General features: G+C 33.4%; 3 protein-coding genes across 4 annotated transcripts; 2 read left to right on the top strand and 1 right to left on the bottom strand.

The window, feature by feature from the left end:
* The first annotated feature begins 651 nt into the window (after positions 1 to 651).
* LOC11419765 (60S ribosomal protein L27) lies at positions 652 to 1,570 on the top strand. The gene is made up of 2 exons (XM_003592916.4): positions 652 to 797; positions 931 to 1,570. The coding sequence occupies exon 2, from the start codon at positions 947 to 949 to the stop codon at positions 1,352 to 1,354; it is 408 nt and encodes a 135-aa protein (XP_003592964.1). The 5' UTR covers positions 652 to 797; positions 931 to 946; the 3' UTR covers positions 1,355 to 1,570.
* A 4,788-nt stretch (positions 1,571 to 6,358) lies between these two features.
* LOC112419518 (zinc finger transcription factor YY1) lies at positions 6,359 to 10,686 on the bottom strand. The gene is made up of 6 exons (XM_024777500.2): positions 10,438 to 10,686; positions 10,182 to 10,240; positions 8,680 to 8,879; positions 8,169 to 8,258; positions 7,418 to 7,561; positions 6,359 to 7,093 (listed from the first exon to the last, which is right to left on the bottom strand). Exons 1-6 carry the CDS (start codon positions 10,521 to 10,523, stop codon positions 6,545 to 6,547), a joined length of 1,128 nt encoding a protein of 375 aa, XP_024633268.1. The 5' UTR covers positions 10,524 to 10,686; the 3' UTR covers positions 6,359 to 6,544.
* Positions 10,687 to 13,049: 2,363 nt separating this feature from the next.
* Positions 13,050 to 15,384, top strand: LOC11424191 (transcription factor TCP8). 2 transcript variants are annotated; one of them, XM_013606930.3, is made up of 3 exons: positions 13,050 to 14,816; positions 14,897 to 14,956; positions 15,076 to 15,325. In XM_013606930.3, the coding sequence occupies exons 1-2, from the start codon at positions 13,484 to 13,486 to the stop codon at positions 14,905 to 14,907; spliced, it is 1,344 nt and encodes a 447-aa protein (XP_013462384.1). In that variant the 5' UTR covers positions 13,050 to 13,483; the 3' UTR covers positions 14,908 to 14,956; positions 15,076 to 15,325. The 2 variants fall into 2 exon arrangements, with proteins under 2 accessions (XP_013462384.1, XP_003592963.1); XM_003592915.4 differs by having other exon boundaries at positions 13,051 to 14,956; positions 15,076 to 15,384.
* Positions 15,385 to 21,971: the final 6,587 nt, after the last annotated feature.

The raw sequence follows: 21,971 nt of genomic DNA, 5'->3' as shown, positions 1-21,971 counted from the left end.
AAAGTGTGAGAGTGAAGAAGAATGGAGGTTTGATGTGGAGGTGTTTGGAACATGAAATTTTTAAATCATGATGCAAGTTCTAAAGAGTTCAAACACAAAAGCATAAAATGTAATATTGATAAAAATAAAAAAGGAAAATTTTAGAGCACTAACATGTTTTTTATACGAAAACAAAATTAACTCATTTCATTCGTCAACACAATTTAAATACAAGATGATATATAGTCAAAAGTTTGATCATTAGCAAAGGACTATAACGCGAATACGATTATTAGATTCATAATGACTTCAAATAAAGCAACGCGAAGAGAATCTCTTAATTCAATATTGAACAAGTCGTTCACTATTAATTAAACCTAAACCTTATTGTAACAAATTTCTTCCAACAAGAAATAGAAAGAATTTGATCCTTGAGATATCTTCAACAAGATCCCTTCATTGGCATAAGCTCCACTGAATTCCGTCAATTGAATTTGCAAGTAAAATCCCATAAACATTTGGAGGAGAAAATAGTAATCTCTCTTGCATTCTCTAGAATCTTGAACCACCTCAACATACAAAATAGACACACTAAATTTACTAACCCACTTTTCTGTGAAAAGAGGGAGGGGTACTTAAAATAAGAGGAGGTAGTATTAGTGAAATCAAGAATTCTATTGAAACCCAAAAAATAAGAACAGGTCAGTTCGGCCCAACCCAAACCCATCAGAATATTTATTTAAGTTTTAGGGTTTCATCTTACTCTCTTCGTGTCGCTAGGGTTCAACAAATTCTCCATTTCCTTGTCAGATTTCGAGGTTCATTCTCTCTTCATTTTGATTAATCATATCATTTTATTGAATCACTGTTTTTGGATCCATGATTTCATTACGCTTTTTTCGATTTTTTCACATTTCTGATTCAGTTATTTGATTTTGACTTTTGTTACAGTGAAGGAGAGAAAAAAATGGTGAAATTCTTGAAGCCAAACAAAGCAGTGATCGTCCTACAAGGACGTTACGCTGGCAAAAAGGCTGTGATCGTGAAGAACTTTGATGATGGAACCCGTGAACGTGCTTATGGTCATTGCTTGGTTGCAGGGATCAAGAAGTATCCAGCTAAGGTGATCAAGAAGGATTCAGCTAAGAAAACTGCTAAGAAATCGCGTGTTAAGGCATTTGTTAAGTTGGTTAACTATCAGCATCTTATGCCAACACGTTACACTCTTGATGTGGATTTGAAGGAGGTTGTTACCACTGATGTTCTTCAGAGTAAGGATAAGAAGGTTACTGCTTTGAAGGAGGCCAAGAAGAGGTTCGAAGAAAGGTTCAAAACCGGGAAGAACAGATGGTTCTTCACCAAGCTCAGGTTTTGAGTTAGTTAGCTTCTTGTTCGAAGCTTTTTTATTGAATTTTGTTTGATTATTTGGAGTTTTAGTGTTTTGGATTTTGTACTTTGGATTTGGTGGCACTGATATCTGATAATCTTATAATGTTGAGATTTTATATTAGTTTCTGTATTGTTGAATTATTTTTGTTATGTATGGGTAATTTGAATATGTGATATAGGTTTAATTAACTTGTTTTGAGAACTTTTGCGCAAATTGGGTTTTGGAATGGTTTATGTTTTTGGAATGTTTTAATCTTATTATTATGTTTTCTAATGGTTTAATTAACATGTCGTAAATTGATAATGCTCTTTTTGGTAGTTTTTATTTTTTATTTTTTATTGTGTTGAATATTGTGTGATTCGGAGTATGTTGAATCCATGTTGCAGATGAATTAACTTAATTTTAGTGATTTGGGTAAATTGGTTTTAGATTGTTTGGGTTTTAATGGAGACCACTCTCTAATATAATCACACATGTCTTGATTTGTCCAATCACTAGATGAATTAACCCTGCTATTTTTCTCAATACGCAATTGTCAACACTGAATTTGTGTGTTTTGGCCATTTGTTTAATTTGTGTGTTTTATGGGGTTGATGCAAGGGATTTGACATGTTCAATCACCAGTGGAATTTCGTCTTGTCCTTGCTATTATTTGGGGATGCTCTTTTCTTGTAGTGATATTTTTATATGTCTGTTAATCATTCGTGATTTGTGGTGATTTCAATCCCTACCATTTAACTTGTTTGAAGCAATTCTGGAGAATTGGTTAAAGGGCTACCCTAAGATTAGTTAACTTTTTTGAAGCTATTCTGATGAATTGATTAAAGGGCTACAATAGGATTAGTTAACTTGTTTGAAGCATTTCTGATGAATTGATTGAAGGGTTGGAGGTAAAGCAAAAACCTAATGTTTTTACATGCATTTAACTGGTTTTCAATTTTGGTGAATCTAGTCTTTTGGATTATTTTTGTTACTTTTATTAGATAATTATGTTACTTTGAGAAAACTCCTTGGTTGTAGTGAAATTTTTTAATAAATGTTTTTGTGAGATATGGAAGAAAGTAAACCCTTCATATATGGATTATTTGACTGGGTTTTGACAATTATGATGAATCAGTTATAAATGGTTTGAGCTTTCAAATAAAAAGTTGTCCTTATTCGTTAATAGAATCATACAGGGTTTGTCATATTTGTTATCAGCACTGTAGTGATAAATCAAAAAACTTTTTTGTTTTCAAATTGAGAAATGATGTATTTTACGCATGCTTTACTTAAATGTGTTTATTTCCATCCAAGCCAGAGTTTATAATTTGTCATTTTTAAATATTATTTATTGTATTTAGAGGGTCTTGCTAACCGGTGTTTTGGGGGAGTTCGTTAAAGAATCCATAAATAAAAGTTGTGTCTTGAAAACATAAGTTATTACGTTTGATCAAGTAATAATTACACATCTACATTTTTGCATTCTTTGGTTTTGTGTTGCTTGCTCTTTGCAAGGAAGAGCTTGGCATAGAAGTTAAGTTTTTGATACAATTAGCAACTTTGATTCAAATGAAATATACAACACTCTACTTGAAAAATAAGATCATTTTGCATCCAACAACACAATATCTCGATGTTTGTTGTGTACTTACTTTGTGCAAATTATAGACTTCAGCACTTGATAATGATACTCTTGTTTGTTGTCAAAAGAGAAGACTGGTAGAAGAGAGTTTAGTTGCGTCTCACTGCAAGGTTTCAATGAAGACATTAGTTGGGGTAGAAAATCTGTTTACTAGTAGATGCAATTTATATGCCCCATCGCTTGACATTCATGTTCTTTCGAGAATCGTTGAGAATCTTTATCGAGACTATTAGGATGGTATGCGACAAGGTCTTGTTTGCTGTATCTGAGACTGAATTGTCTCACTCATAAGTAGGCATTGACTGAAACACGATCTTGATGAGAGTATTTGTGCCTGCAAAAGAAAGTTTTTTCTCTTTCCATTTCCTTATTTTTCTTCTTGAACACCTTATGATGTTTGCCTATACAAGGTTGAAGGCCTGTATACTCTGCTATGCAATCTGTTTTTTTTTTTTTTTTTTTTTTTAATGTTTGATATTCAATCTCTTGAACTCCTCCATCTTGTCTCTTGTAAGTTAATTGTACCTACCTTGAGGTTCCTATCCAATCATCTTCTCCTTCCAATTCTCTCACTCCGATGACCGCGAAATACAAGAAAGATCTCAAAAAACATATAATAGAATTATTTATTTTAATTTTGATAGATGTTTTTAATCATTTTTCTACTTACAAAAATAATCAATTGGAAAATAAATTTTTTTTCTCTTCTATTTTTCTTTTCTAACACATGAAATCTATTTTATTTGGCAAATCTTTCTCTCTTCTCAAAGTTATTTTTATTTTATTTAGGAAAAGAATGACATTCATATTTTGTTTATGTTAGAAAATCAAGTATAGTACTAATTTTTTTTAGATATATTTTTATAAAAGTGATTAAAGAAAAAACCAAATGCAGTCTTACATGGAAAATACGATTTTGGTTGGAGTGACAATCCTAAGAACGATTACTTTTACAACTCAAACGGTAATTCTCCTTTTCAAACTGCGTGTGCGGAAGTTTTAGTGTATGGAGCTATCATTTGTTTCAAACTATGCGTATGTAAGTGAAAAGAGGCCCTTTTTAAAAGATCGTTACAAGGTGTTGTATAGATGATGTACATCCAAAGGTGAAAATCACTATCATATACATATATACATGAGGAACATCAAACCACCATCCAAAAAAAAAACAGCCACCTAACACCAAAAGCAATTCTAAAAAGTGGAAATCTAAGAAGTAGTGGGGTAGTACTTGATAGTACTGCTGGGCAATAATTTTTTTTTTTTTTTACGCCTATACCTTGGGAAGGTCCGGCTCCATTGAGCAGTTTGCACACCGAGAGGTTAGGCCGTGATTGTCAAACTTTATTACAGAAGATTTAATATTCTAGTACTTTTATATCATTTTTCAAGACCTCGTATATCTTTTTCTATTTTTTTCTCATCACAACACTGGAGACAGAGAGCATGAAGTGATGGGATGATGATAGAGGTGCTGTTGTGGACCGGGTGGTGCTTCTGCTTTTGTAATCTATTTCAATTCCATATGGTTATCATGTAGTACAATACAGGCCACGTTGGTATTGTTTATCATTATTTGTGACTATAATCATTCTTTGAACTGAATAATGTTAAGTTACTACATAGAAAGAAAGAGCTATGGAGAATACACAACAAAAACAATGCCTTACATTTGGTCTTTGTTGACAAAAAAAGCCAGAACTCACATACATGTTTATCAAGTCCGATCAACCTCCAATCAAAGATTCTGCTGCATCAAACGAATTTCTGAATGATTTGAATTGTCAACGATATTCTCATAACATACAATACACATTTCTGAATGATTCACCTGTTCACTAGCTCAGGTGTGAGGCATGTCATGTGTCAACATATATATGAAGTGATAAATTTAGTTACATAACTTATACCTTCATCATAGTTCCAAATACACCATCTGCAAATCAAAAGGATCTTAAAAATATGAATGAGAATATAACTGGATTTCAAAATGAATCAACACAAAACATCATAATCACAACCGAGACTGCTTAGGTAATACTCCCTCCCTCCGTTCCTTTTTTAAGTGTCACTTTTGGAGAAAAATTTTGTTCCTATTTAACTGTCACTTTCAAAGTTCAATGCAACATTAAATGTTGTTTTATCAATATTATCCTTAGTTATTTATTGCGGAGAGAGAAATATATGAAATGAGATATTAAATGAATAAGGTCATTATAGTAAAAGTATAGCTTATTGCATCAAAAGTAGTATCAATTATTGATTATCTTGGTTTGTGTAAAATGTTAAAATGTGACAATTAAAAAAGAACAGAGATAGTATGTATCAACAAGATTTACAAAACAACTAATGCATTTTCAACTATAGAGTATTAGAAATAAATTGAGCGGTCAACAAAAATTCGTAATCATGGGCATTATCAAAGTTGTGTTTTTATATTTTGACTGGTCATCAGCCAAAAAGACTTGTTGCTACATCATTAGTAAGAAATTGTGAATAAAATAATCTTTCATAAGTTGAGAAAAGAGGAGGACATCCCTAATGAGAAACGTGTTTTAGACACATTTATGGACACAAATTCATATATTCCATACAGTTTCCAAGTCTCTTTGGATGCTTGTTCTCTCGCCTCACGACGGATGTCTACATTCAATGATATACGGTGTTAGAAATAGTTTGTCCAAATAAGACCACAGATCACTGATTCACTATCATCCATGTCAAAAAACCAACAATTTCCGTATCCGTAATTATTTATTTTTACACATCGTGTTAACATTGTAATTACTTATTCCCTATGAAAAAAATGTAATTATTCTATTATTCGGATAAGTCAGATTCATATAACATAGTCTACGGTTTGAGACGGGAAATCCAACAACCAAAATATTTTGGTTGAATGTATCAAATTGTTTTTTGGAGGTTAAATGTGTCAGTTGACGGTATAAGATAGAATGAAGCGAGATTAAATGAAATGACAATATCTATTTTTTACTATCTTATAGTTCATTTCATTCAATTTCATCATAGACTTGCTAATTCAAATATATCAACAGAACTGAAACGAGATAACAGTATGATACATGGAAAGGGCTATGTAAAAGATTATTCGTGAAGATAGAAAGGTAATTTACACAGATTATTCGTAATCTTTAGCTTTTTCCTAATCAGAATCCTTTTTGACTTGCTTACAATTTCAGTTGATTATAAATTTAAAGAATGAGACAGTGCAGTTCTAACTAATTATGTTTTTCTAGAGTAAAAAGGGGGGCCAAAGAGGTAGCAAACATTGGAAATGCTACTGCAACGCTCATAAGAAACTTCGCGGTACAAAATCACATCAGAAACTATAGCGATTCAGAAAATATTGAAACACAAATATTATTTCACTTATTATTAATATAAATTCATCCTAGAGTATCATTCATACTTTCGATAACCAATGCACTATGTCAAGGAAAACTGTAACACATTTCTCTAAAGCAAATAGAAAAAATCTAATATTCTAGGAAGGTAAAAATGAGAGTGAACTCAAAGAAGCAAAGTAAATATCAGTCTTCATATTCTGTTTCCTCATCATCATCTTCGTTGTTTCCAGCATATCTCCAACCATCTTCAACATTGTCACGATCCTCCTCCTCAGTTTCTTCGCTGTCTTCATCGTAAGTTTCTTCTTTCACTGGCCAAGGTTTTTTAGCCATATTAAAAGTGGCGGGGGTTGGAGTAGACCCTTTACGCTGAGCAACTTTAGAAGGAGGCATTTTCAAGCTTGGCTTGGGCCTGCTTTGCCTCTGACTTTTACCATTGGAACGTTTTCCACCATAAGCATCGTGATCACTTGCTTCATCCATTTCATTTTCAGCATTATTAGCCAGAGCATGCATGGCATTTTCATCATTTATGTGGCCAGGATGCTCCCTCTTCAAATGCAGTTTAAGCTTGTACTCATGAATGTAAGCCTTTTCACACCCTTCATAAGGACATGCATATGGGCGATCAGAGGATGCCGAACCGTATGTCGCCCCAGAAGGTCTGGCAGTTTTTGTTTGCTTTTCTGAAGGAGGAGTTGCATACTTTATCGGCACATCTATTGGTGTACTCTGCAGTGAGGTTAAGACTGTCAATCAAAAATTGTTTTACTTCACATTATTCATGCACATCTACATCCAAAAGTGCAGTCATCCATCATTTGAATTGTAAACAGATTATAGATATCGAAGATATCAGAAACCTTGCAAAATAGTATTAAAATATGTATATATTTTGCACGAGCACACGTCAAATGAAACCTCTAGATGGAAACCAAGTGCACATATTAAAATCATACCTCATGAGACAGGTAGTATCATCTATTGTGATTGTGATCACATTTAGAATAGAATATAAAAAGATCACAGTTACACAAACAGGGAATATTAACCAACCTTTTCATGATGGGAAGCAATGTGATTCTTTAGCTTGTATTCATGAGCGTATCTCTTCCCACAATCTGGGTATGGGCATATATGATAATTCTCTTGTGAATGTGTCTTCATGTGAGACCTCAGGTTAAAATCCAAGGAGAAGGCCTGCATATTGGCACAAACAAAACTTGAGTTCACCATTGAATAATTAAAAATGAATCCAGACCATATGATACTAAAATTATCTTTTCCAAATGCAAGGTTTTGACTTGTTGAAGAAGATCCTTAAACAATAATACCACAAAGAAGGTTTGAATCATTATCTACATCATACATATATATTGAGCCATGAACTAACTTCATATCGGATTCATTCGTGGGGCTATTAAGTTAGAAAAAAAAAATCATATTCAGAAAAACTCATTTATTCGCAACCCATAATGACCATGGAAACGATGATTTACAGTAACAGTACAGTCATCAACCAAACAATATTTGTTGTACATTGATTCTAAACTGACGATTTTCCAAATCTATTAATCATCTTCTATATCAGCAGTCAAAGTGACCCACTGCTGAATAGTCATATACCTCATTACAATGGAAGAATAAACAGATCAGTAATTAGGTTCAGAGTGAACGATAATAAAAGAAGAGTTGTTGCTGATATTCAGGGTATGATGGAATATGCCAAACATAAAGGTGATTCAAAATACGAAAAAATGAAAACCTTAAGAGATCAATAAACAAGGGCAATGGATCGATTTATCACCTTACCACAGCCTTCATGAGGACACACAAAATCCCTCTCCCCTGTATGAATTAAGAAATGTCTTTTTAACTTTGAGCTGTCCAGAAATTTCTGCAACAGAAACAAAATATTCTTAGTAATTTCTAAATAGACCTGACTTTTGGCAAACTTAAGAGCTGTAGATTGAGACACAGCACTAGACAGAATAAACTTTTTTATGAAACTAGATGGAAAAATTGATAAGGATCTATCTTGAGCAATTATTGGTTACAACCATACAACATAACAAGCATACATATTTGTGTTACTAAATACACCTGAAATTACAACACCTGAAATTACAAAAAAATGGAAACTAGGATGGGAGTATAGGTGATTAAAGACATGGCATTATGTAAATCAAAATGATTATTATGAAGCTTCACAAAAATTGTTACGGATTTACAATTAACCAAAGTATGTTACAACATTAAAGCCTAACATGCATTTCTGTGCTTGTGAGTGCGTGAGTCCAAAGAAACAGTTTCATTACCTTTCCACACCCCTCATAATGGCAAACAAACTGCCTCTCTCCATGGATGTGAGAATGCTTCCTCAAAGCACCAGCATCTATAAATGTCTTTCCACAGCCTTCATAGCTACAAAGAAAAAGTACTTCAGTAGTTGGCTCGGGTTCTGGCTCAGGAGCTAATGGTTCTTTTTCCTTTTCTTTCAAGGCATTTATGGTATCCTCTAAAGAAAACAAAACACAGAAAATTGTTAATATAGAGAACGTGATAAATATAATCGCATACAATATAATAATTGCTTGGATGCAAACCAAGCTTGCTTAACATTCAACTAATCAAATGCTCTATAACTGCGAAAATACATGATTTGTTCCTTTTTGCATCAATACAACCATTCAGAAATACGTGAGTTTGCAGATTGTTTTGAAAGATAACTGGAAAGCAAATTGGTAACAGAAACATAACACAAAAATGCTAAAGATTGTAAACTATAAACCAACGTAGAAATGAAGCATTACAGCAACCACCAACAACAACCAAGCCTTATCCCACCAAGTAGGGTAGGCTAGAAATGCAGCATTATGAACAGTTTTTTTTTTGGGGTGTGTGAGTATTTGAGATAGTTATGTCAGGGTTTACTGTTCATGTGTGCTATGAAAGGTTGTACCAGTACGACATGGCAATAGTCACTTTTATTAAAGCGACACATCAGCACCAGCAGTATTCATTCATTCATACATGTAGAGTTTGGCAAAATTACACCCGTGATCTCTTAATTTCAGATAACGATTTGCTCCTTTACTTTTCTTTTTCCATCAATTTAACCCTCTTGGTCCTTTTGCATATGAATTTTCAAGCTTCAAATTTAAGATTCATATGCAAACATGGGTGAAGGACCATAGATTTGAAGACTGAGAACTCACAGGAAAATAAAACCATCGATTTGAAGCTTGAAAATTCATATGCAAACGGATCAAGGGGGTTAGTAGCCCAGCTGGTTTGAGCTGCAGGATGAGGAGTTTGAGGTCCTGGTTCAAACCCGAACGAAGGAAAAAAAAAACAATCTAACTAGTAACATTTTCCACTCAAAAAAAATGCGAACGGGCCAAGAGGGATAAATTGACGGGAATAAAAAGATAAATGAACAAATCGTTATCTGATATTAAGGTAAGGACCAGAAGTGTAATTTTGCCGTAGAGTTTTTATGAAACATCATGAAGAATGCTATGCACCAATTCATGCTCTTTTTTTAAGGGATGTACCAATTCATACTTGTAAAGTTAGGAAATCACAAACCATTGTTAAATTAAGGATATGATCTACATACCAAGAACATTATGAAATTATGTTGTCTATTTTCTAATGTCTAATCAGAAAGATAGGTCAATCATAAGCATCACAAATATGAACCATCGCAGATCAACATTACAAATAACCTAAAGGGAAAATTATGGATGCTTAATTTATGGGAAACAAATTTAGCTCATTCAAATTTAAGCTTAATTGACAGTAAAAAAGGACAAACCTGTTACCCATCTTAACAGCATACACTTCCCACCAGTGGCAACAACATCTTGTGGAACCCTGATAATAACATTGCTATGATTAATACATATAATATATTAAATTCCAAACAAACTTTAACGAAAAAAATCTCAATTTTTTTTGGTTTCTCGTTCATTTGTTGGATTTTCGCTGTAGAAATTCATTCAATGACAAAGTTGAGTAAAAAAATGAGGAAAAAAATGCAAAATTGAGTTGATGAAGAAAAGGGGCAGTACCATTGTTTGACCCATTTAACAGCGGGAGCCTTGGACGTGAGAAAGGGGCGTCTCTCGAAGAGAGTGTGATTGTAGTGAGTCTCCATTGAAAATTTCTCAGAATTTGATCCACCGAGATTGAAGAATTTTAGGGTTAGGGTTTGAAGAGAAATTAGGAATTAGTTCTATCGAGGATGAAGCTTGGGGGGATTCCATTCCATGTTCATGTCGAATTCCTTCTTTTCTCAAAAAAAAAACTAAACGGAGTTGAACCGGTCTAGACCGGTTTCGGTTTGCAAGTGCTGCTACTTTCATGTTTAGGCCCATTTACACTATTTGGCCCATGGGCTATGGCATTCCTACCTCGATTTTACCATATTAAGTGTAATTACTAGTGCCACCCCTAATTTATTGATATAGTCCAAAGAGGAACATGTGATTTGTTTTTATCGGGGGATGATGATGAGTTTGGTCCTGCACTGCTACCAAACATATGGCTGCAGTAGCTTCTACCGTTTCAAATGCTTAGAACAATTTGGACATGTGGTGGAGTTTAACCATAGTGTTAATATGTAATTCTATGAACGGTTTGACTTCAACCTAGAAATCATAATTTTTAAAGCATCTAAAACTCAAAAAGACAAAATAACAGACACTTCAGCCTAGAAATCGAAATTTTAGCAGATAGTGGTAAGGATTTGCAGAGTTTCATCAAAATTTGAAAAAATCTCAGTATAAATCTTTGATTTATGTTTTCTAGGTTTGATGAAGATTGATGGATGTTGATGAAGGTGGGGTTGAAGATGATGAAAAAGAGGAAGGAAGACGAGATTTTTAATTTGAAATTTTGTTAATTCATGTTTTGAATTTCGTCCCTCTGTAAACTTTTGTTTTTTGATTTGGTCCCTATAACCATATCATTGGACATCTGGAACGACACATAAGCCTCACTTGCAGTGTCACACGTCGCCATGTCAGTTGTCGTTAGACACGTAAGCATTTTTGTAACAGATGATGACTGTAGGGACCAAAAACAAAACGTTTATAACTTACATGAGTTGTTTTAGAATAAAAAAAGATTCAGGAATGAAAACCGAAAACAAGCGAACTTACAGGAACGATTTACATATTTAAAGGAAAAAAAACATTAGTATACAAACGTTAGGTGTTTAAAAAAACCCTAAAGATTGTAAGCATGTGTCTCACTAGTCACAAAATTAGAGGTGTTTAACAATATCTCGAGTCATATAAATATATTTTTTGAAGATTTTTTAAAAACTATTATAATTTATAGTAATGTACTCCATCCGGTCACAATTATAAGCAAAACACAATTTTTTAGGTTAATTGAATAACTAATATATTTGGTCTATAAATATGACCAAATACATTAGTTATTCAATAAACCTAAAAAGTTATATTTTGTTTATAAATGTGACCGGAGGGAGTAATGAAATATGAACATGAAGATTGAGCCCACATCATTTACCTTTGGTTTTACGAAGTTACTGATTATAGATTCTTGAAGAATGCTAGCAACATTCTTTCTAATACTTATTTTTTAATTGGATCAAATCAGCATATGTCTCATTACTTTGTGTGAGTTCAATTTTCAAAATATATATCCACAATGATTTAAACCAATAAGAGAGCGAGTATTAAAGAGAGTGCTCAAAAGAAATTGTTTCTAACATTACTCATAGATTTTTAGATTAAAGAGATAAAATTGATCTCTTCGAATCTAATGATTAGACTACCCCATAAAATTAACCGTAAAGTATTCAAATTCAAATATTTTACACTAACAATGAATAATGGTTAAAATCAAAATTTTCCTACCTAGAATAAAATAACAACAAATCAAGCATGCTTAAATTCTATCGGCTAGAGTCTATGAACTTAGCTCAGTTAACGTAGATATACGTATGACTAAACTTCTGACCACTAAACTATATATATATATATATATCCATTGGAAAGGGGCAATTAGGTCTTTGTAGATCCTCCACTTAGCAAAAGATAGAGTGAACGCCCAACCAAATTTGACCATCACAAAAACAAAAAGGAAATTGAATTTTGAAAAAGGAGAAAGAAAAAAACAAAAGAAAGGCAGAGAATGTGGTTTGGGTTGGGATGAGCTGTCTCTTACTGCATTAGATGCTTTTTTATCTGTTCTGTGCTGTGCTCTGCTGTCTCACCTGCACTCGCACTCGCACTCCCACTCCTTCTGTTCAATGCAAATTATGCAATTTGATTGATGATGTTAATACTCTTGATTATTGACCACGTACTACTTTAACCATCTCACCCACCCATCCACCCACTACCCAATCATTATACTAATTAATTATCAACACTTAATTAACACTGAATGAATCAAATCATTTTGAATCTCACATAAAAAAGGAGATCGAGACTAATGCAATTTTGTAATGGACGAGATTTGAAAAATATATTTGCTGGGCCACTTGCTTGGATGTGAGACTTTTATTACTCCTACTTTATGGTTAGTATGAACTAAATTGCTCCTCTATTGACTTTCAACTATGAACCGTTTACACACACATGACATGGATATAGATAGATAGATAGATAGATAGATAGATAGATAAAAGAGTGTGGTAGAATTTTGCAGGGCATTTAAGCGAGTAACAAAGGACTTTTACGAGACCCCACGAGTGGTCTTCTGTTACATTTTTTTCCCTAAATAAGGTCCCCTCACTCACTTTCTCTCTCTCACTCACTCACTTTAACTTCGTTCTTAAATCTTACCCTTCTTCACTTCTCGCACTCTTGTAATATTGCGTCTGTTCCGGTCTGAGCAAGACAACAGTCAATCAGTAAACAAGAACCCCACAACTCAAAACTCACAGTCTCACTCACTTCACTTTGGGTCCAAACACTTTTGAAATTCTCTCTCTAAGCCTTGCCCCCACCCCCTCACCCCACTTAGTTTTTTCTCTGAGTAAGTTGTTAGTGTTGAATGAACAAAAGAAAAGTTCCATGGGGCTCATGAATTATCATCTATGAACAAATATATTATTATTATTATTTAAAAATAAAAAAAATGGAACTATCAGATTTACAAAACAACAAGCAGAAGAGAGGCACCACCAATATTCATCCCCACCACCAACAACAAGAATCATCCTCACCTTCAAATTCTCATCATCAGCAGCTTGTGGTCCCTTTTGATGGAAGGCCATCACCTTTCATTATGGGCTCCATCTCCAATATTCAACCTTCTTCAAACTCTTCTCCCTCCAATTCATCTTCTTCTTCTGCTTCTGCTTCTGCTTCTGCTTCTGCACCCACTCAACACCTCATTGATGCTTCTCTCGCAATTGCCACCAGATCTGAACCTCCTCTTCCAGATGTATCCAACAACCAAATTCAACCATTTTCTTCAACTTCAACCACCGTCACCGCTGTTGCAAATCCTCCAAAACGATCCACCAAGGACAGGCACACAAAAGTTGATGGTCGTGGACGGAGAATTCGAATGCCGGCGACATGTGCAGCAAGAGTTTTCCAGTTGACCAGAGAATTAGGCCACAAATCAGATGGTGAAACAATTGAGTGGCTTCTTCAACAAGCTGAGCCGGCGATCATTGCCGCTACCGGTACCGGAACAATCCCAGCCAATTTCTCAACGCTCAATGTCTCACTCCGTAGCAGCGGCTCTACACTCTCTGCGCCGCCTTCGAAATCAGCTCCTCTCAGTTTTCATAGCGCGCTTGCACTGGCTCATCATCCTTATGAAGAAGCTGCGTACCAACACGCGCCTCTGTTAGGGTTTCATCCTCATCAACACCACCAACAACAACTGATGAACGCTGATCAAATTGGTGAAGCACTTTCAAACGAGAATTACATGAGAAAACGGTATAGAGAAGATCTTTTCAAAGAAGATAACAACAATCAAAATGAAAGTGGTGGTGACGGTGATGGTTCTTCTTCTCCCAAAAGTTTCAAAACAAATCATCAACAACAAGATGATATGGGGGAAGGTGACGGTGGTGGTGGTGGAGCTTCTTCATCTTCTTCAATAGGTAATTCCTTTTCTGGACTTCTTCGACCATCGAATATGTTACCGGCAACAGCCATGTGGGCAACAGCAGGGAGTGGAAGTACAATTTGGATGGTACCGGTGAGTGGTGGTGCAGCAACTTCAAATTCAGAAACACAGACACAAAACATGTGGCCTTTTAATCCTCATGTACAGTCTCAAAATCAAGGAAACGCTGCTGTAACTCCGTCTCAGTTACATTTCATGCCAAGGTTCAATGTTCCAGCTTCTGGTGGTGTTGAATTTCAAGGTGGACGTGGTGGTTTACAATTGGGTTCAGCGTATCAACCATCACAGCATTTGGGATTGGCTGTGTCTGATTCCAACATGGGTATGTTTGCTGCTCTTAATGCTTATAATAGAGCTGCTCATTTCAATGTTAACAACTCTTCTGATCATCATCAACAACAGCCTCAACCTAATGATGAGAGTGGAGAAGATGCTCCTAATACCTCACAATAACCATCCATGGTTAGTTTGTTTCGTTGCATGCTTTTTCATATGTAAATTAATAGTATAATTAAACATTGTAATTTGTGCGCCACCAAATATGTGTGTACTATATTAGTTTTTTTTTTTTTTGGTTGCAGATTCCAAGTTGAATTTCTCATAACTAATTCATTTTGGAAATTCCATGGATCCCTATGCATGCTAGAGCAATGGACTTGAGTTTCTCTTAGATGTTTTTATTTTATTGAGTTGATTTGTTTAGGGTTGATATGGAGGTACTTGGTATGGTGTATTTTGGTCCAAAGGGACTTTTGCAGACAGAGAGAGTTTGTTTGTATAGGAGGAAATTTCTTTTGCTATTTTTTTTTTTTTATTTATTTATTTCGTTTTCTTGCCTCCTCTGTGTATGATAACATAATTCATCAAAAACAAAAGGATTTCAAACAAAATTTTGAATTGCTTGCATTTATCTACTCTTATTTTTTAGGTATCTTGATTTTTTTTGGCTATATATATAGTAGTAGCATATATTATACCAATACTATATGTTCCTTTTAATATCATAATGTTATTAAACAAAATACTAATTTCAAAATCTTGTATTCTTTTCTTTCAAAAAAAAAAAATTTGTATTCTTTATAATGACCAAATAGTGAAATTGTACTGGCCAACTAAGCAAAATAGGGTGCCAGATAAAGCAAGCAGAGAGAGAACAAAATATATAGCAATTGATCATAGTCATAGCTGGACAATACAAATCTCGGTTACAAATGTGTGTGCCTTTTTTGAGATAACTCCAGAAATGGGAGGCCAGGAACAGCAATGCATTAATTCTTAGTTATCTCTTTTTTTTTTTTTTTTGTTAGATAGTTTAATGGTTAGAATTCTCCTTATAAAAATTTTATTTTATTAATTACAAATGATATTTTCTCTTTTTTGGTTAAGCATATAAAATGAGGGAATATATATTGATTAGAAAAATAAAAAGCCAGGGTTATAGATGATTATCATAAATATATGTTTGTCTTAAATTTTAGAAAACTGACATTATTGTAGGAAGAGTGACGACCATCAATTATTATTACTTTATTATGCCGGTCTTATTCCATGATTATGATATTCAAAGGTTGAATTAAAATATTAATGTAAATACAAATATATGTTATTTTAGTATATTGGTTGTCGTACTTTTCTACGTATAAATTTAGGTTATATAATCCACATGCGACATAACAAAATGTTATACTAATGGTTATCATGTAATACTAGTTTTTTTTTAATGATAAATAAAATTTCATTAACAAAAGTCTGACAATAAATCAAAAGTTAAGACCGCAGAAATACAAGGTGAGGTCTCTTCTATATAATACCAGTTAAAAAAACAAGTAAATGTATAAAAAGAAAAAGTTTTTATTTTGTTTTTAAAGGTTTAACTACACAAGTTTTAAGATATTTTTACAATATTTTCTTTTAAAAAAAAGAAGAAGATATTTTTACCATATTTTCTTAACTAATATTTAAAAAACATTTTTCATATTAACAAAAACAATATACTTGTATACGATATACTAATTTAAGTGGAAGTTTTGTCAAATGAAAGCTAGAAAAGGAAAGGCTAAGCATTGAATGGAGATGGGCAAAAGACGGAAAGAAGCAAAGAAAATGAATTGTAAGTTCAAAATCAAGAAGAAAAATGCATAATAAAGGATTGTAACGTTGTCTATAAGCCAGGGAGGCAATGAAAATGACTTTGGTGTTGACTTGAACAGTCAATTTCATACCACACTGTTCATTGCCCAATCATTCTTCCCTTTTCTTCACCACCTCACACTTTTAACCATTTACCTTATTTGCTACAACAGTGATACTTTGGATTCCCAATTAATACTGCCATAGCTGTTTTTATAGGTGTGTGTTCACGTGGGGGAAAGGTTAATCATTTTCCACCGTGAAAAAGTTGAATTCAATAATTAAATTAAGTGAAGAACATATTCTTAACATGTTCTCTCAATATTAGATTTTTCTTCAAACTATCTTTCAACAATTTAAAGATTCTGAAAATTAGATTTTTCAAAATTAATTTTCAGAATTTTTAAATTGTTGGATGATAGTGTGAAGAAAAATCTAGTGTTGAGAGACCATGTTAAGAATATGTTCTTCACTTAATTTAATCATTGAATCCAACTTTCCCATGGTGGAAAAGTCGTTTCCCTTGTAAAATGCTACCGTTTTTATATAGCTCAAATTTTCAGTATGAAAAGTTTATTTCTGATGTCATTTTTTTTTGTGTACATATACATACACACGTATGTATAGCTAATAATTAGTAGTATGTTGAAATTTCTAATTTAAAAAACTTTAAATTGGCTTTCACTTGCAAGTTGTTAGTAAAAATTTCAAAAATAGTATTTATATTTGTTCTCATGATGTGGTTGCACAAACATGACTTCTTTTGATTTAAATAAGAGACCGGATAAATTCACCTTTTAAGATGAATAAGTAGGTATTTGGGGTTCGAACCCCAGCCCCTGCACAAAATATGTATTATCCCTTATCAAATGAGCTATATTCATGCGGCCATACATATAGTTTATTAATGACTTGTATAGATCAATATACTTTATTTTTATATGAATGAATTAAGTACAACAACAAATATCCCCGTGAGCATAGCTCAGTTGGTAGGGATATTACATATTATATGCAAGAGTCGGGGTTCGAAACCCGGACACTCCAATTCTCCACAATTAAATTGTGTGAACTCTATCCACTAGGCTACTTGACCAACAAAAAAAAAAGTACAACAACAAATATTAATTCTTCAATCCGAATAAAACAATAATAAATGATAAAAAAATATGATTGAATCGGAACTGAGAACTTTTAATAAACTGAAATAGATCACTTATAATCTCATTTAACTGTTCTTCGATACAACATCAATATATATATATATTATAAACAAACATGTGTGCGCTTTTCACAAGAGATCAAATATAGATCTTCAATTATAAACTGCATGTTTGTTGTTTGCGTTCACATTCACATCCTAGAAAGAGGTTTTGTCACACATCTCCATTAAAATGTGAGCCATACCATAAAATAATTGGTCATTTCTTAACATAGATATGACATATTGTGCTTCTAGAGTGGAAGAAAGAAGCACCATAGGATACCTATCTTCTAGTTTATTAGCGGACAAAAACAAAACAAAACTTTCATCCACTTTCACAAGAAGAATTACCTTAACTAATCAATCAAAATAAATAAACAAGGAGGGCAGTGAAGCATCCTCGGTCATTTCAAGTTTTATTTTAAATATACAGTATTATATTTGATCTTCTCGCGTGTTGTTTTAACCGTTGGGATTAGTTTATGTTTGGTGTTGAAGTAGTATTTTAAGGTAATTTCAAGTGAGAAATTTCAGCTAGTCCCAATGTTACCTAGTGCAAGAGAGTGAGAGACATTAGCTAAATAAATCATTATAGAAATATTGAATTGATAAATGTGAAAAAAATTGGATATTTAACTTTTTAAATTTTTGAATATGACGGTCAATACTAGCAATTGGCATTCTATTTTGCAATATATTCAGTCTCATTGTAACAGTAACAATGGTATGCATCAAGCTCATATAATGGTGTTGAGTGTGACCCTGTATATGATCTGGAAGGAGAGGAATGATAGAAAATTTCAGAATTATTATCGATATGTTCAACAACTCCTTAACCAAATCAAAATGGATGCTTACATTAGAGGATTGCAATTCAAGAAGGTGCAAACTCTGATGATTCGGGTACGAGGCTAATGGTTCTTTTTGTTTGTTTGAGCTTAGCTCTTGTTTCTTGGTTTTAGTATTTCCTGATTTCATGTAGTTTGTAATAATTGTTTTGGTTAATGAAAGTTATCTCTATTTACCAAAAAAAAAATAAAAAATTTGTTGTTTTCAATTAAAAAAATACTTTTATTTTTTTAAAGGACACTTAGTTAATATAATCCAAACTTTAAAGTATTATAAATGGGAAACACTAGTTTGACCTAATAACTAAAATAATAATAAAAATGATTTTCTTTAATACTTTTTCTACTCATATTCATAGGAAACTTTTGTTTTTTCAGATACATTAAATAAATGATGATGTATTAAGAATATATATATATATATTTCAGATAAGTAGTGTTAGTACCTTGAAATTATTATAAGTCTACACCTTGATAATAAAGCTCACATAAAGTAGTGAGATGTACATTGATTCCATCTAATAAAAGAGTGGATGTTACAAAGAGTATGTAAAAGTCAGCGTTGTTAGCATTCTTCTATCCCAGATACATCAATTATTTAATGAATATGTAAAAACAAAAACTGTTCGTAAATATGATGGAATGAATTACGTAGATAATTTTTTTTAGAGAATGTTAATCATTGTCTTTGGAGTATTTGATAAAGGGATAAAAATAGAAATATAACATTGAAAAATGGTAAAAAAATGATAATTTTAACTTTTTAAAAGTTAAAATGTTATTGAAATCAATACAAACATGTTACTTTTAACTTCCTTAATCATTGTGATGAGGACGATGGTCAGCAAGATTTTACTATTTTATTTTTACAAAGTATATGTAGATATTGGATTGGAAGATGTGTATTGCAGATTTCTGTTTTCTTTGAGGACACGAAGTAAGGAAGAATGATGATAGCAAGAGATGCATGATTAGTCAATGGTTGATTTGAAATAAGAAAAGGACGGCCAGGATGAATTGTATGTACAACTAGTACTAGTTGGAGTATTAAATTACTATAGAGTGGGACCACGTCGCTGAATAAATTGCTAGTAAATACTGTAGTGAATAGTATTATACTACTATTATTGAAGATAAAGAAAAAAGTAACACGCGCTTCACGTGCTCCAATCATATGACTCCCAAGTGCGGGTAAGTTTGCAGCAAAAGTGTGACGCGCGTGGGCTCTGAATATCATATCGATGGGACAATGATTCTCTCCTTTCATTTCTGTCTCCCTTCCATTCTTTTTCTACTTCCGGAAATAAATACTCCCTTAAGTAAAAAGATAAATAAATCAAACTATCCCCTAAATGAAAATTTTAATAACATCTATCTTATGTTTTTTTTTTTTAAGCCAAAGAGAAAATATACTAAATAAACACAAACAGGTATAAAGACCGGGGGACATTGGATCTGATCCAGAAAAATTCAAATAGAAATACATCGTAAAAAAACTGTTCAAGTGGTATAATTCTAATCTATCCTAACAAAAATATAGTAATCACGAGCGCAACCCGGCGAACCCGCGTACGGGCGCGGAACCAAGTTACAATTAAGCGTGAAAAGTGGACATCCTCATAGAACAGTTAGAGTTTAAAACCAGGCTAATGGATTGGCCGTCAACACGGAAACCAATCCAAGTGCCAACAACCCCCTGAATCAATAGCAGGCATAAAATCATCTTTCGAGCAAACAACGCGTAAAAACTCAGATCGGGGGATGAGTTCAATACGTCAGAAACCAGACCCTTTCGGGTTAAACGAACCAGACCCTTTCGGGCTTTATGAACCTCAACCACTGCAAAAAGGTCCAAATTCGCAACCACCCCAACCTCTGTTGTACAGGCACCAAAAAAACACAAACCAAACACACGAAGCTACACGGCCACCGGCGCCCACCACAACCACTTGCAAGAACAACCACAACTGTAACAGCCCGATTTTTAGCTAGATTTATTTTAATTACTTTTATTTTGTGTTTTATGTGTTTGTGTGTGATTATTCATCATTGGGTGCAATTTCATGGGTTTCCGTGTTAGAAGGGTATTTTAGTCATTTTAGACTTAAGGGTATTTTGGTCATTTTGTGAGAACGAGTAAAATTATAATTTTGGGGGAGAATTACTTTTAGTGATTAGTGCGAATAGTTATTTCATTAAGTTACTAGAGTAAATTGAGATTTTACCGTTTAGTGACCGTTAGTGACATTTTACCGTTATTAGTTAAATATCGTTTGGAGTGTAGAAATATTTTTTGTTTGAATAGAAATGGGTTAAGCCCACTAAAAATTAAGTTAAGCCCATTAAGGGTTATACCTAATGAGCTGTCTTAGGAAAATATCACTTCATTCATTTCATAAGATATTTTCTAGAGAGAAAAAGTGGGAGAAGAGAAGAACAAGGGTTAGAGAGGAGAGGGAGAGCTTGAAGAATTGAGCTTAGGAGCTAAATTGAAGCCTAAGTTGGGATTAATCTTTATCTAAGGTAAGGGGGTTAGTCTTTATCATAATCATCATCATTTTGTAAATTTTCAAATGTTGTATGAATTTTGCTTATGGATAATTGTTGCTAAATTCGTGCTCCAACTGTGATGATATATTTGTATGCATGAATTGATGATAATTGTAAGATTGTTGGTGAAATTACATGTTCAAATATGTAAAAATGATAAGTTGTGAAAATTGTGTTCAATTGGTGAATTTTGCTAAGTTGTTGTTAGATTGAGTTATGATTCTTGTTCAATTGATGTTATGGCTGTTAATTGATGTCGTGATTGATGAATCATTGCTTGGGTATGCATATTCATGAATTGAGGATAAGAATTTGAATGTTGTTGGTGTTTTGATGAAAATGATGAGTTAGTCCAATTGTCAAGTGTTTTCAAGTTTGATTGTGTCTTTATGAGTCTTTTTAGTCATATTGACCTATAAACATGTTCTGGAAACACATTTGGGCAATGAGGGGTCAAATTTGGGGGTTTTGGGTGAAAAAGGGTCCAAACCCGTAACTTTTTCTGCAAACCTGTGAAGGTTCGCTTAGAGGTTCGCTTAAGCGACCTGGTAAGCGAACACTCATAGTTTTTCTGGGTTCAGTTCGCCTAAGCGAACTGTGAGCGAGCAAGTAAGCAAAGATTTCTGGTTGCTACTAGAACTCGTTCGCTTAAGCGAACATGTGGTCGCTTAAGCGAACTGGTGAGCGACCAGTCAGCGACCAGAAAGCGAACAAAGTGAGTTGCTACTGTAACTTGTTCGCTTAA

This window comes from Medicago truncatula, chromosome 2, assembly GCF_003473485.1.
Source record: "Medicago truncatula cultivar Jemalong A17 chromosome 2, MtrunA17r5.0-ANR, whole genome shotgun sequence".
Classification (NCBI taxonomy): domain Eukaryota; kingdom Viridiplantae; phylum Streptophyta; class Magnoliopsida; order Fabales; family Fabaceae; genus Medicago; species Medicago truncatula.
Note: the sequence above shows the minus strand (reverse complement) of the source record. Positions and strands in the feature narration are given on the sequence as shown.

What these genes read in the sequence shown, in the direction of transcription:
- LOC11419765 (XM_003592916.4), top strand. Translation starts at nt 947, where the DNA reads ATGGTGAAATTCTTGAAGCCAAACAAAGCAGTGATCGTCCTACAAGGA.
- LOC112419518 (XM_024777500.2), bottom strand. Translation starts at nt 10,523, where the DNA reads ATGGAGACTCACTACAATCACACTCTCTTCGAGAGACGCCCCTTTCTC. An exon ending in GTTAAATGGGTCAAACAATG is followed by an intron (nt 10,241 to 10,437) that starts GTACTGCCCCTT and finishes TGTTATTATCAG; the next exon opens with GGTTCCACAAGATGTTGTTG. An exon ending in ATTATGAGGGGTGTGGAAAG is followed by an intron (nt 8,259 to 8,679) that starts GTAATGAAACTG and finishes TTTCTGTTGCAG; the next exon opens with AAATTTCTGGACAGCTCAAA.
- LOC11424191 (XM_003592915.4), top strand. Translation starts at nt 13,484, where the DNA reads ATGGAACTATCAGATTTACAAAACAACAAGCAGAAGAGAGGCACCACC.